The sequence below is a fragment of the Monodelphis domestica genome, chromosome 1 (assembly GCF_027887165.1).
Source record: "Monodelphis domestica isolate mMonDom1 chromosome 1, mMonDom1.pri, whole genome shotgun sequence".
Classification (NCBI taxonomy): Eukaryota; Metazoa; Chordata; class Mammalia; order Didelphimorphia; family Didelphidae; genus Monodelphis; species Monodelphis domestica.
The window spans coordinates 59,594,388-59,609,987 of record NC_077227.1 but is presented as its reverse complement, the minus strand read 5'-3'; the positions used below and the strand labels follow the sequence as shown (position 1 = coordinate 59,609,987).

Below are 15,600 nucleotides of genomic sequence, written 5' to 3'. Positions count from 1 at the left end.
TATGAGACTACTTGAGTTAGAAAGTGGGCTTCTTGGCACTTTATGTTCTTGGGCAAGACAGGACATAACACCATCTCCTGTTCCTCATGGATGGAAGGCATCCCCATCTCACCTTTGACTGAGCCCCACTAGAAGCTTTTCCTGATCTGTTTGAGGCTTGAAGCTTAAAAGAGTGCCTTGCACATAAATGCATGTTGATTTATAACTGCATAAAGCAGTATGAGCTATATTGTCCTTCACCTTAGGAAGCTTTCAGTCATAGTTGGAGATAGAAAACTCAAGAAAAGGCCTTAAGAAACAGAACAGCTGGAAGGTAGTTCTTGAAAGGGGAGGCTGTAACCAGTTTAACTGTCAAACAAAAGAGTTTGTATTTGATCCCAGAGTTATTGGGAACCACTGAAATGGTTCGTGGAGAAAGAGAGAGATGTGGTCAGAGGCCTGCTTCTGGGAATATCACCTTAGAAGTGGAGGATGAATTTAGATAAGATAAATTTGAGGGAGGGAGACCCAGGAGAAAACAATGATCCAGGGCAATAGAGAGTAGAAGAGAACCTTGTTGTGGAGGCTGGACTGATGAGATTTGGCAACTGATTTGGAAATAAGAGTGAATAAGAAGACAATCCCAAGGCTGATAACCAGCCTGGGTGTGACTAAAAAGAGGATCCTCCCCTCGAAAGACAAAGGAAAGTTTCCAAGAGGGATGGGAAAGAAAATGAATCTTGTTTTGGGTTTATTGAGTTTGAGTTGGGTGGTTGGGCTAGGTGGTGGCCAAGACTATCAGTCCTTTCAATTCAAAATGTTCTCTTGGATGGTGGGACTGGCTGTCAGGAGAGCCAGGGTTAAGCTAGTCCATAAGCATTTATTAAGCACCCACTCTGGACCACTCAAAGATGAAAGTCCCCTTTTCAAGGAGCTCAAGTCTAGTGGGGAGATGACATGAAAACAACAGCGAGTGGGTTGTGTAGGGATATGCTCTCTCTGTAGTCATGTTAAAAGTTCTCACGTGGTTTTGTTATGTAGTTACATCTGTATGTGTGTATAGATGATAAATTGGGGTATTTATCATGTGGAATATGACACCCACCATGGACACATGAGATAGACACAGGATAATTTGTAAGTGTTGGGCCAGGTCCTGCACGCATATAAAATGCTTGTCCACAGTGCTATGGAAGGGCAGCTCTTTAGTCACACAGGTTAGTCTGGATGGCTTTCAAGGCCATTTCCATCTCTGGGAATCTGAATATCCTGGCCTTTGAGGAAGGCGAGCCAGCGTCGGTGCCCAAACCATGATGGGATTCGATGGGAAGGAAGGACAGTGGACTGTAGAACAGCATCCCACAGGGAATTGAAACCTGGATTTGGAGACAAGAAGATGAGTTCAAACCCCTTCTGAGACTGGGCCTCTGAGCAAATCCACTCATCTCTGACTCTGGTTCTTCCTGAAAACTGGGATAGTCAATAGCCATAGTACCTTGTCTCAAGGGATCTTAGAAAGCTTCTTAGTCCAGGTCATGCACGTAAGACTCCTGGCTGCATTCACGCGCTCCATTAATGTCACAGATTCTAACGATCATCTGCTTTCTCACCAGGCACGACTGGAAAGGCGTCCTCTCCTCCACCCCCCAGCTCAGACAGCAGGCAGGCCAATGAGAAAGTGGAGAGCCTTTTGGTTCAACTGAGGCTGATCACCCGAGAGAGGGATGAGTTGAGGAAGCGTCTGGCCTTGTCATCTCCTGGTTCAACTTTTGACGACTGCAGGTCAGATGTTCTGCCTGCTTCTCTGTTCTGACTTCCTTCCATCCATCCATCCATCCATCCATCCATCCATCCATCCATCCATCCATTCATTCATTCATCCATCCATCCATCCATCTATCCATCCATCCATCCATCCATCCATCCATTCATTTATCCATCCATCCATCCATCCGTCCGTCCGTCCGTCCGTCCATCCATCCATCCATCCATCCATCCATCCATCCATCCATTCATCCATTCATTCATTCATTCATTCATTCATTCATTCATTCATTCATTCATTCATTCATTCATTCATTCATTCATTCATCAGGCATCTTTTGCTGTTCTGATTTCATTCAGTTCCTCCATCAAGAATCTATTAAATGCTGGGATACAATGCTAGGTGCTGGATTCAGAAAGATAAGCACCAAACCCTCCCTCCTCTCTAGAAACCTAATTTTTACGGTGCCAAATAGATAGCTTACATTGAACTGGCTGCTTAGATAGCATTTAGGCTTTGATATCTTAAATTAGAGGTAAGTCTTGAACACAGCATCTACAAGATAATGGATTTATTCCATTCCAGCAAGCATTTATTCATTGTTTATGTGCCAGTCTTATTGCTAGGTGCCCTCTGCCCTCAAGGAGCTTACATTGTAAAGAAGAAGCTAGCAGGGAAAGAGCTACATTCCTAGATACAAAGAAGAATTTAAGGGGCAGATAGGTGGCTCAGTGGATTGAGTGCCAGGGTAGAATCAGGAGGACCTGGGCTCAAATCTGGTCTGAGACACTTCCTAGCTGAGCAAGTCATTTAACCCTGATTTCCTAGTCCTTGCCACTCTTGAGACTGGGACAGAAGGTAGGGGTTTAAAGAAAAAAAGAAGCGAACCTTAGAGGGGAGAGTTTCATTAACTACTGACTGTTCTCTAGTGGATTTGACCAATTTTGTTTTAATTGTAGCCAATATGACTTCTGATTGTCCCCCTAGCAGATGCCTTGGGCTTTTAAAAATCCTGTGGGTATACTTGGTAAGGCACAAGCTTGGAGAATGTAGATTCCTTTTTATATTGACTTGAGCAAACCTGAATTAGGCAAATAATGATCCCAGGATCATGCAAATGTTCTGAGATTTTATCTTTGTGTGTGTCTATGGCCTTTCTACTGATATCAAATATAACCACTTCAGGCCTTAGTGGACTGGAATTTTCTTTGACCAAAAAAAAAAAAAGATGACCTTGTTGCCTGCTTTCTGGTAATTTTGTCTTTGTGGCTTTATCTAGTCTGGTTCTTGTATGTAGTGGTTTTTGCCAGAGTTTGTTCTTAAAGACCTAATCACCTTTGTGCCTATAGTTTTAAGCTATGAATGTTTATTTATTAGCCTATGTAATCTTTTAAAACTTAAAATTGCATTATTTGGGTAACTTGTATACAAAATAAATACAAAGTCTCTTTTTTTTTTTTATACCCTTAATCTGAGAATCAAAACTCTGTCTAAGGCAGAAGAGAGATACAAGCTAGGTAGTTGGGGTTAAGTGACTTGCTAGGCTCAGAAGTGTCCGAGGCCCCCTTGGAACCTACGACACCCCCATCTCCAGGCCTGGCTCTCTTTCCACTGAGCCACCTAGCTGCCCCCTACAAAGTAGTTTTGAGAAGGAGAGCATTAGTAGCTGAGGTTGGCTTGGAAATTGGGTGGTGGATAGGCTAGAGAAAAGACTCCTTGATCTAACTGATCCTGCAAGTCCTGCCTTATAAGAAGTAGAATTCAAGGAGGGAGAGAACAGGATTATTAGCCTCTTTGAGATCCTGGCAGTTTTCTTGGGGTACGGATCTAGAAATAGAAGGGTTCTCAGAGAACTTTGAGCTCCATCTCATTTTATTGAGGGGAAACTAAGGCCAAGAGGGGACTCCAAAGCCAAGAGCTCAGATTCAAATTTGAATCCCTGTAAGAATTGAAATACTATTTCTACTCAGATATATATTTTATAAAGTTTATTGGAAAAGGTAGACAATCCGGTCCCTAGCCTGCAAGTCTCTTCCTCCTTCCCTTCATCTGCCTGCTCTGTTCCTGACTTCTTCCTCCTTCTTCTTGGTTCTCACCCTCACAAGCCCAAAGCCTTGACTTTTATTGACGTACCATAAGAAGAGGGATGCAAACCTGGTGCAGCTGTTATTTCAGGAATGTTTGATGGACTGGTCAGGCTTCTCAGGGAGGATCTTCCTTGACACAATCCCCAAATTCCCAAGTTTATTGTTCTTTGCATCTCACCATACATGTAGAAGAAGAAGGGATGACTAATTAGGGAAAATGAATGCCTTTTGGGTAATTTAAAGCACTTTTTCTCCAGGAGTGTAGCTAAATTTCCAAAGTGTTTTACCAATATAATTTCATTTGATCTTCACAACAACTTCACAAGGTAGATGCTATTACTAACCCTATTTTGCTGAGGAGGAAACTGAGGCAGACAGAAATTAAGCGACTTGCTCAGGGTTGCACAGAGAGTGTTTGAGAAAAGATCTGAACTCCAGGAAAAGATTGTACCTAGATTGTCAGTCCCATTTCTCACTGTTGGCCCAAGGTGGGTTGGATGCTCATTGCTTTGTCTTGGTTGGGCTAATTTGGTTTCCTTTGTTCCTCTCTGGCAGGCCCTACCACAAGCTGAATCCTGACTATGAGAGGCTCAAGATTCAGTGCATGAGGGCCATGTCGGATCTACAGTCCCTCCAGAACCAGCACACTAAGACCCTGAAGAGATGTGAGGAGGTCGCCAAAGAGGCTGACTTTTACCAGTAAGTGTGGTCCCATCAGGGCACGAGTCTGAACCTCCTTACAACCAGATCTTTCGAGGTTTAAAAATGACTGTAAAATGAATCAGCATTTATTTATTTTTTTCTTCCCTCTCAGTCCCTACAAAGAAAAATAAAAACATAACCTCTATGACAAATTAGTCAAGCAAAACAAATTCCCACGTTGACTGTGCCCCCATGTTTGGGTCTCCTTCTTCATTTTGCCTCCATTATATTCCATCTTTCTTAGGAGGTGGGTGACATCCTTCATTATTGGTCTTCCACATTCATGATGGATCTCTGCATTAAACAGAGTTCTTCAGCCTTTCCAAGTCATCTTCTTTCTTTGCAGTGTCGTTGTTTTTATAAGTTATTCTCCTGGTTGAGCTCACTTTATTCTGCATTGGTTTATACCAGTTTTCCCAGGTCTTGTCGAAAACATTCCATTCATGGTTTCTTAAAGCTCAACAATACTCCATTATGTTCATATGCCGTATACCAGCCATTCCCCAACTTAGGACCATTTCCTTAGTTTCCAGTCCTTTGCTCTCATGAAAATAGCTGCTGGAAATATTTTTGTACTTCTGGTTCCTTTCCACCTTCTTAACTATCTTTGAGGTTTAGGCCTGGCTTATCCATTAGTTATTTCAATATGGCGCCTGGACTTCATCTGGAGTTATTTCAATATGGCTCCTGGAGCTTCCTCATCTGTCAAATGGGGATACAGATTATCTACCTATCTCCCACATTTGCATTTGATGGCTAAATGATAGCATAGTTGGAGAGGTCCCTTCAGTCTGAATTAGTTCATTGGCTCTCTAGTTCTAAAACTGGAAGGGACTCTATAGGCCAACTCATTCAATCATTGGGCGGCTAGATGGGGCAGTGGATAGAATGCTGGACCTGGATTCAAGAAGACGCATCTTCCTGAGTACAAATCTGGCCTTGGACACCTAATAGCTGTGTGACCCTGGGCAAGTCACTTCACCCTGTTTGCCTCTTTCCTCATCTGTCAAATAAGCTGGAGAAGGAAATGGCAAAACCACTCCAGTATCTTTGCCAACAACATCCCAGATGGGGTCATGGAGTCAGACATGACTGAAAGAAGACTGAGCAGCAATATTCATTTGTCAAATGTGGAAACTGAGGCCCGAGACTTGCCCAGGATCACACAGTAGTAAGTGCCAAGAAGGTAGCTGAAATATTCCAAGCTCTTTCCATTGCACCATATTACTGCTAGGGCATTTATTGGAACCCTCGGCTGTTCCTTAGCCCATTGCTGCTCTCCCTTTCTGGAGAAGGGGAAACGCTTGGGTTTTGACCACATTTCCTCTTCCTCTCTGAGCAATGGCACCCAGCTAGTTTCTTCTGGTATCAGTCCAGGCCTGAGGCTTTAAGTAATCTTAAAAAAACAAATAAACCCTTCCCTTCTGTCTTAGAATCGCTGTGTATATTGGTTCTAAGGCAGAAGGGCTAGGCAATGGGGGTTAAGAGACTTGCCTGAGGCTAAATTTGAACCCAGGACTGCCCCCCTGTACCTCCCCTCTTTTTTTTTTTTTAAATAAATCCTTACCTTTCATCTTAGAATCAATACTGAGTATTGGTTCCAAGGCAGAAGAGTGGTCAGGGCTAGGCAATGGGGGTTAAGAGACATGGCCAGGGTCACACAGCTGGGAAGTGTCTGAGGCCAGATTTGAACCCAGGACCTCCTTTCTCTGGGTCTGACTCTCAGTCCGCTGAGCCACCCAGCTGCCTCCCTGTACCTCCCCTCTTAATCCACTTGAGTCTAGCTGCTCCGAGGCCTCGGGTCTTAAGGGTTATGTAGTTTCTAGGCAGGTGGGCGCTCCTCATTTCCGAGGTGCCATCCAGCCCGTCAGTAGGAAGGCCTGTTTGTGGGCTTCCCCTTCCTGCCTGGTGAGTCGGGGGGCTTGATGGGTTGAGCTCATTTCTTGGTTTGGCTCCTTGACTTCGGCCTGTGGTCAGTCAGGCCGTCCTTGCTCCCATCCCGGGGGGTGGGGGGGCCCTTCTAGCGAGAGTCGGTCTGGGGGGCCCCTGGGCCCCCCCAAGCTTCAGGGCGAGGGCTCTTTTCCAGCACCCTCCACAACCGCCTCCTGAGTGACCAGGCCCAACTGAAGGAGGACGTGGATGCGCTGAGGAGGGAGAACGGGCAGCTGCTGAGGGAGCGGAACCACTTGCAGCAGTCCTGTGAAGACATGAAACGGCTTCGAGAGGAGGACCAGAAGGAGATTACTGACCTCCGGGCCCAGCAGCAGCAGGTGGGTCTCCGGGCAGCGCGGGGGGCTGGATGGGGCTGTAACGGGGGGGCACGCTGGACTGGAGGCCTCCGCCCTGCCCCACGGGCTCATTCTGGGGAGCAGAGGAGGAGAGCCGCCACAAGGCTTTGGCAAAGTTCCAAGCGCCCCCCCTGTGTCCGGTAGGGCCGTTAGCAGGGGTCAGCTCTGCGGCCGGGGCTGGTTCTGTCTCAGATCTCTGCAGCTGGAGTCGCGCAGACCTCGGAGGTAGGGGAGGAGGCCCGGGTTCCTTCCCCTGCTGGCTCTGGCGGGGATCCCCCTCCAGCCCCCCGGGATCTTCAATGGAGCCCATACACTCCTTGGGCTTCAGCTTTCTTCTTGGTAAAATGAGGGGGCTGGTCTAGCCCGCTGTTTTATGTCCCTCCTTTCAGTCAGGGGAAGCCTCCTCCGTTTCATATTTTTAAATGCATAAAACCTAATTCTATTGAAATAAAGAGGTAATTTCTCCCCCCGTCTGCCAATTCACAGGCTCCCTTGAATCGACCCACAGCTAGCGGTTAACGTGGCCCAGGGGAGGACCTCTTGTCTAGGGGGATCCCTTCCGTTTTTGTGAATTCTGTGCCTCACTGTCTTTATTGGTAAAAATGGGGCAAGTTCAGATCTCACCCTGACGCAGAGAAGATGTCCTGTGTCGGGGAAGATGCTCGCTTCCCTGAAGGAGCAGCCCAGCCCTGCTTATAGTCCTTGTCTCTCTTTTCAGCCATTTTCAGGAGTAAGTTCTATATAATAGCTCAGTGGGTTGGCCATAATGCTGCCAATGGACCTTGTCTCAAGCCAACTGGATGTGGGAAAAATCTGAACTTACCAGAACACTTGAAAAGAAAAATCCATTGGTTTTTTGTTTTTTTCTTTTTTGAGACTGGCTCAAAGTGCAATAGTCACTCATGGCCCAATCCCAGGGCTGAAAAGCAGAGAAACTTTGCTCTCCTTGTTTCTGAGCGGGGCTGGTTTTCTCCTTCTTTGGCAGCCTGGTACACCCCCTCTCTGGGTGGTTCGCCGTCTTGGTGCTTAATGGTGGACTCAATGTGGGCACTCCATCTACTTTTATTTTTTTATCTATTCATTTATTCATTTATTTGTCTGTCTGTCTGTCTATCTATCTATCTATCTATCTATCTATCTATCTATCTATCTATCTATCCATCCATCTCCATCCATCATCTATCTATCTATCTATCTATCTATCTATCTATCTATCTATCTATCTATCTATCTATCTATCTATCTATCTATCTATCTATCTATCTATCTATCCATTCTTTCCTTCTATCTATCCATCTGTCCATCCATCTATCCATCTATCCATCTATCAGTCTATCTATCTATCTATCTATCTATCTATCTATCTATCTATCTATCTATCTATCTGTCTGTCTGTCTGTCTGTCTGTGTCTGTCTGTCTGTATATCTATCTATCTATCTATCTATCTATCTATCTATCTATCTATCTATCTATCTATCTATCTATCTATCTATCTATCCATCCATCCATCCATCCACCTCCATCCATCATCTATCTATCTATCTATCTATCTATCTATCTATCTATCTATCTATCTATCTATCTATCTATCTATCTATCTATCTATCCATCTCCATCCATCATCTATCTACATCTCTGTCTATCTGTCTATCAATCTGTCAATCAATCAATCTATCAATCTATCAATCAATCTATCTATCAATCTATCAATATATCAATCTATCTATCTATCTATCTATCTATCTATCTATCTATCCATCTATCCATCCATCCATCCATCCATCCATCCATCCATCCACCCATCCATCTCCATCCATCATCTATCTCCATCTATCTGTGTCTGTCTGTCTGTCTGTCTATCTATCTATCTATCTATCTATCTATCTATCCATCTATCTCCACCCATCTCGATCTATCTCCATCTATCTGTGTCTGTCTGTCTGTCTGTCTGTCTGTCTGTCTGTCTGTCTATCTATCTATCCTGAAATATTTTAAGTAATTTATTTACTCCTTCTACTTTAGCCCAATTTCAGTTTAGACCTGAATTTTCAAATGACTGACCGACCTCAACTTCCCCAGGAGCAGGTATCACAGGTGTACACTGTCAAGCCTATTTCCTTTAAAATCAATTCTGACCTACAAAAATAATAAAGTTGTACACGGCAGAATTATAGAACCCCAAGATGGGAAGAGAGCCCCCTAAGGCCAACTATGCTCTACCTAACAATGCTCTACCTAAATAGGAGTCCCCTCCTAAAAGGTGCCTGGCAATTGTTCAGCCTCTTTTGCTTAAAGACCTCCTGGGAGTGAGGTGCAAGTCAGGGAGGAAGCCTCAACCTCCTGACAATCCATTCTTTTGGATTTCTTTGTAGGAGGGAGGGAACCTCAGAATTTACCTGTCTGAGCCCACACCTCCTTCAGAATTCACTCTACAACAGACATTTGAATTTAATCATTTGTCCAGCATTTATTATGTTGGTTATTGTGCTATTTTATAGTTGTAGTAACCTACAGAAGGAGAAGGCAAGATGTCTTTACTCAGGAAGGGTTGTCTGTGGGCATAGAAATCTCCCCCCCAAGATCTGGGAAACTCATCTTTGTGAGTTCCAGTCTGACCTCAGCCACTTCCTAGCTGTGGGACCCTGGCCAAGTCGCTTCACCTTGTTTGCTTCAATTTCCTTATCTGTAAATGAGTTGGAGAAGGAAATGGCAAATCCCTCCACTCTCTTTGCTAGGAAAATTCCAAATGGGATCATGAAGAGTCAGACACAACTGAATAATGTCAAACAGTATGGCCCTGGTCAGGTCATTTAGCCCTGTTTACTTCAATGCCTCATCTGTAAAATGGAAAATGGCAAAACCACTCTAGTGTCTTTGCCAAAAAGAACCTAAATGGGATCCCAAAGAGTTAGAGAAGACTGAAAAATAACTAAAAAAACCCCCAACGACTCAGGTGGGCAACCATAGTGTAAGCAATCTGTTCATAGTCACCCAGTGGACAGGGTGAAGCCAAATGTGAGAGTTTCTAAGGTTGCTAGTGATGATGTCCGCTTACAGAGTGTCCGTTTAAAAGGAATTCAGTGGACCCTTTAGCTATTCTCTCGGGACTTTCTCTCTAAGGTTTTGTGGAGGGATAACCCAAGTGTGTTGGGTTCTAGGAACAGCTTTCCGTTCTGATGTTTGAAGGAAGAGAAGGAGCGAGCAGCTTGGCAGAAGAGAGATACCGGAGGGAGGCAAGAAGGATGTGATGTGAGATACAAGAGAGGAAAAAACCTCCGGATCATGTATTAGGAAACCTGAGTCTTAGTTCAGGTTGTACAGTTGATTTGGGGCCTTAGTTTTCCCCATTCTTGATGGAAGATGGTAGATTTGGACCTTGGCGGCCATCTAGGGCCATCTCTTCATTTTACAAATGAAGTTTGTAGAGAAGGTAAATGTCTTTCCTGTGGTCATACGGACATATTAAGTAGGAATGCCACCATTTGAACACAGGTCCTCTGGCTCTGGATAAGTAACTCTTGTTATTAAGAAGCCTTTCCCGAGGTCCAGGAACTCTTCATTCTAGTGTCTTCCTTCTGTTGATAATCTCCAATTTATCCTTTTTTTGGCTCCTCCATTAGAGGCACTGTCTTCTTTGTGTCCTCAGTGCTTACTTTAGGCATTTAATAAATTAGCTGATTAATTTAAACTAGCTCATAAATTAATTGGTTGATTAAATTTTATATTTGGGGAAAAGAGACTTTGAGAGCTTGGGAGCTTTGTCCAGGGGCACGTGACTCAGATATCTCATAGGCGTGATTTCAGTTCAAGTCCTCCCGATCCTAGGCTCAGCAGCCTGTTCTGCCGCCTCTTCAGAGGGAGCCACTTAGCATTTGTGGGAAAACATGGTAGGGGAGGCAGAGGAGGAGATACTGGAATCATTCCACAGTCCACAAGTATTTAGGTAGCATGTGCTGTGTGCCGGGCATCGTGGTCCGTGCTCTGGATAGAGCTTACAACCAAGCTGGGCATTTTTAGCCTCTCCAGCCCCTTTTCTTGGGAATATTGGAAATCTCCAGTTTACGAGGTTGTTGTGAGATGACCATTGGATCTCAAATTGGGAGGGGGGTATCAGGGGACATCTTGACCCACCAGTTCATTTTGTTGTTTGGTCATTTTAGTCCTGTCTGACTCTCCTTTGGTTTGCCATTTCCTTTCCCAGTTCATTTTATAGATGAGGAAACTGAGGCAAAAAGGGTTAAGTGACGCGGCCATATTTGAACTCGGGTCTTCCTGACTCCAGGTCTGGCCCTGTCCATTGTGCCACCCAACTGCCCCATCCCTTCATTTTATAGATGAGGAAACTGAGGCAAAAAAGGGCTAAGTGACTCGGCCATATTTGAACTCGGGTCTTCCTGACTCCAGGTCTGGCCCTGTCCATTGTGCTACCCAACTGCCCCATCCCTTCATTTTATAGATGAGGAAACTGAGGCAAAAAGGGCTAAGTGACTCGGCCATATTTGAACTCGGGTCTTCCTGACTCCAGGTCTGGCCCTGTCCATTGTGCTACCCAACTGCCCCATCCCTTCATTTTATAGATGAGGAAACTGAGGCAAAAAAGGGCTAAGTGACTCGGCCATATTTGAACTCGGGTCTTCCTGACTCCAGGTCTGGCCCTGTCCATTGTGCTACCCAACTGCCCCATCCCTTCATTTTATAGATGAGGAAACTGAGGCAAAAAGGGTTAAGTGACGCGGCCATATTTGAACTCGGGTCTTCCTGACTCCAGGTCTGGCCCTGTCCATTGTGCTACCCAACTGCCCCATCCCTTCATTTTATAGATGAGGAAACTGAGGCAAAAAGGGTTAAGCGACGCGGCCATATTTGAACTCGGGTCTTCCTGACTCCAGGTCTGGCCCTGTCCATTGTGCTACCCAACTGCCCCATCCCTTCATTTTATAGGTGCGGAAATAGCCCAGGGAAGTGATGGGATTTCCCCTGTTTCTATCACACAATAAGTAGCAAAGGTAGAATTTAAATCCAAGTCCCCAGTCCCCAGCCAGCGGCCAATCTGCCTCACTTTGTCCTGTGAGGCAATCTTATTTTTCTCTAGAATATTTCCTGAGGTCTCAAGCCCCGAACTCGACTCGCTTCCCCCCACCCTGCCCATCGTGGCTTTCCTGGCCATGCCCCAAGTCATCGTTTTCTTATTCTGCTCTGAGTGGGGACTTTTTCCTTCTCTCCAGTCACCCTTCTCCCCCTTTCCAAACAAGGCAGCCTCTCCCAAAGGCTGACAGCCTCAGAATTCTATTCCTATTTCGTCTTACTTTTAAACACTGCCCTTCCCCAGGTGGAAAGGCTTTGTGGCGAGATCCTTGTAGCTTCCCCTTGGAGACGAGGCAGCCGCTGTGTTTTGGGGGGGAGCAGTCCATCCAGGCTGTTTTACACGAGAAAATACCGAGCCCCCTTTCTCTGTCCTGCTCCCTTCCCAGAAAGCCGAGGACTCTCCTAGCACCTGACTGCCCTACCCAGTTCCTTCTCCTCGCCCTCTTCTAATAAGAGACACTCCACGGTTGGGGGTGGGGGGTGGAGAGGTTGGTGTTTGAATAAACTTTGGCTGTTTAGGTTTCCAGAGTCTATTCAGAGAGAACAAAGCCTCCGGGTGATTAATGCCCTTAAAATTTGGGAGAAAAGGAGAGCAAGAACGGACATTTCTGAATGGACAGAACACACTGCTTTCTCTCCTCCTGCCTGCCCCCGTGGGGCTGTCCGGTGTCGGGCACTCTGAGGCAGTGTTTGGCCCCGGCTCCCTCAGCACGCTAAGAAGGTGTTTGCGGCTCCCTCCTCCCAGGACCTGGGCCAGGCCGCTTCCCCGACAAAGCCCACAGGGGAAAGGTCAGCCGGGTTCCACTAGGGTGGTTTTGTTGCCTGGATCCTCCCACGGCTTGTAAACTCCAAGAGGCCCTTGCTGGCTAAGGGGGCTGTTTGCCTTGAGTGTTTGCAAGAGGGATTTACCCATCGCTCCGGCCAGCCGGATGATTTATGGTTTAGAGGAAATGTCGCTGCTCTGGGTGTGACGATTGAAGGGATTAGGTTTCATGGCTGAAAAGCCAAGCCGATGGCCCATCCTGCTTCGCAGATCTTCCGCCACGCTGTTCCATCTTCCGAGGACGGCAGGGATGATTTCCGTCTTCTCCTCGGTGGGTTTTGTTGGTCTCATTCTTGTGAGAGCTGGGACTGGCCTTGGATTCCCAGGGATACACACAGGAAAAAGCCTCCTGTGGCCGGAACATTAGAGGGATAAGAACGTGGACAAATCTCTTAGGATCTAAACAACTTCATTGCCCTTCTCTTTGCCCCCTCCTTAGTTCACTTAAGAAAATGTAGAAAATGAATAGGATCATAGCTCTTCATTCATTCATTCATTCATTCATTCATTCATTCATTCATTCATTCATTCACTTATTTATTTATTTATCTATGTATTTATTAATTCATTTATTTATTTAGTTTAGAAAATTTTTTTGAATTGAAAAATTTTATTTAATTAATTAATTTAGAATATTTTCCCACGGTTACATGATTCATGTTCTTTCCCTCCCCTCTCCCTTAGCCGATGCACAATCCCACTGGGTTTTCCTTGTGTCATTGATCAAGACCCATATTACTGACAATTGCACTAGGGTGATCGTTTAAAGTCTACATCCTCAGTCATAGGATCATAGATCTTGAGCAGAAAGGGACCTCAGAGGCTCTGGAGTCCAGACCCTTCATTTTACAGGTGTGGAAGCCAAGGCCCAGAGATGGGAAATCAGTTGTCTAGGACCATATGGAGGGTAAAGGGCAGAGATGGGATTTGAAACTAGCCTCTTGGATTCCAGGGGGAAATAGTTCATTCCTTCTCAGATATCACTTTGAACTTGACCAGTGGCTTATTTTTATTTATTTTTTAAACACTTAGTTTCTAGTTTAGTAATAGCACTCAAGACGGAAAGGCAAGGGCTACCCAATGGGGTATTGTAGGTAGTATCCCTTGGTTCAGTTTCCTTATCTTTAAACTGAAGAGGTCGGACTTTAGATGACTTTAGATGACCTCCAGATCCTCGGCTGCTTCACTTGTACGATCTTAGGAGTTCTCAATACGTTTTAAAAACGATTATTTCTGTTTGGATGTTGGAATATCAGAATACTAGAAGATTCTCCCATGGTTCTACCCATCGCTGCCACCTCGTGGGCACCACTAGAATGACAGTAGTCTTTCTCTGGGATAATAAAGCATCCTTGATTAAAAAATAGGGAGGACTTGGGATTTGCAGGATTAATTCCAACGTGCTATAAGGAATTCTCATTTAATAAACTATCAAAAAATCTCCTCCTCTGTGAATTTTCGTAACTTTAGAGATGGAAATGAAACGAGATAGCATCTTGCTTTGTGCCAGGCATTGAGGATACAGATTTAAGCAAGCGAGACAGCCTCTGCTTTTGGAGAAGTTCCATTTGAATAGGGAAAGACCACATGGAGGGGAGTAAGAATTGGAAGGTGAGGAGGGCTTGTGGCAGAGGAGAAGTAAGTATTGGAGGCCAGATGTGAACTCAGGACCTCCCTTCTCTAGGTCTGGATCTTCATCCACTGAGCCACCCAGCAGCCCTGAGCTGATACATTAATGTAACTCTTTTAACACCAGATTTTGAACCCAAACCCTCTAATTCTTGTTCCTGTCATGCTGTCTGTCTTCTCCCACAAGGAAAGGGAATCAAGTTTAGATCCAGAAAAGTTTACAAATTAAGGCTGGCCATCATCATCATCATCACCATCATCATCATCAATAATAATAACAACAACAACAATAATAATAATAATATCTAACCTTTAGAACTTACTATGTGCCAGGAACAGTGTTTAAATGCCTTGCCATTATTTTCTCATTAGATTCTTACAACAACCCTGGGAAATAGAGGCTGTTAATTATTCCAGTTTTACAGTTGAGAGAACTGAGGCCAATACAGGTTAAATGACTTGCCCAGGGTCATACAACTAGTTAATGCCTGGAGCTGAATTTGAACTTGGGACTTTCTGACTCCAGACCCATGCTCTGTATACTATGGGACCTCCTAGCTGCTTCTAAGGGCAAAAATGCCTCTTTGAGTACAACGTTACAATATCCATGCCTAAATTTAATGCTGCAGTATGTTACAGTATCCGTGCATAAACTGAACTAGTGAGTCTTGGTTTATCCATAGCGAGAATGATTATCAAGTTTTCCAGTCCACAGAAGAATAGAGGCAAAGAGAAGGGCTGGTGTGGGCTGACAGGGTTAAGAATGGACAGCTGCCAGCCTGATAGTGGTGGAGACAGAAGGCTATAAAAATTAGATCTAACTCAGAACCCTCAGCAGCAAGGGGTCATTTTTTGTGGGGAGAAAAGTCCCAAATGCCGCAAGAGCCATCAGAATTACTGGGCTAGACTACTCAGCACTGCAGTAATTCTCTTGTTAGTAGACTCCTTTGGACAATATTCTCCATACTCTGTTTAAGATTATAAGAAATTCTGATACATTTTATTTGAATTGTTTATTTTTTTACCCCTACTTTTCTGTCTTAGTAACAATTCCTCTTAAGACAGAAGAGCAGCCCAAGCTAGGCAAATAGGATTAAGTGACTTGTCTAAGGACCCACAGCTAGGAACTGTCTGGGGTCTAATTTGAACCTGGGTCCTCTCGACTCCAGGCCTGGCACTCTATTCACTGAGCCATATTAGCTGCTGCCCCTTGGGATAATAAACTTTAGAAAGATTTTGTC

At 44.8% G+C, this 15,600-nt stretch overlaps 1 protein-coding gene across 4 annotated transcripts in view; it reads left to right on the top strand.

The window, feature by feature from the left end:
- Positions 1-15,600, top strand: part of DLG5 (discs large MAGUK scaffold protein 5) — a 156,596-nt gene that overhangs the window by 76,924 nt on the left and 64,072 nt on the right. For all 4 annotated transcript variants that reach the window (XM_056799663.1, XM_056799657.1, XM_056799654.1 and 1 more), the window contains 3 exons: positions 1,593-1,761; positions 4,387-4,530; positions 6,620-6,803. In XM_056799663.1, coding sequence (XP_056655641.1) covers positions 1,593-1,761; positions 4,387-4,530; positions 6,620-6,803 — 497 coding nt within the window. The remainder of the gene's footprint in view (positions 1-1,592; positions 1,762-4,386; positions 4,531-6,619; positions 6,804-15,600) is intronic.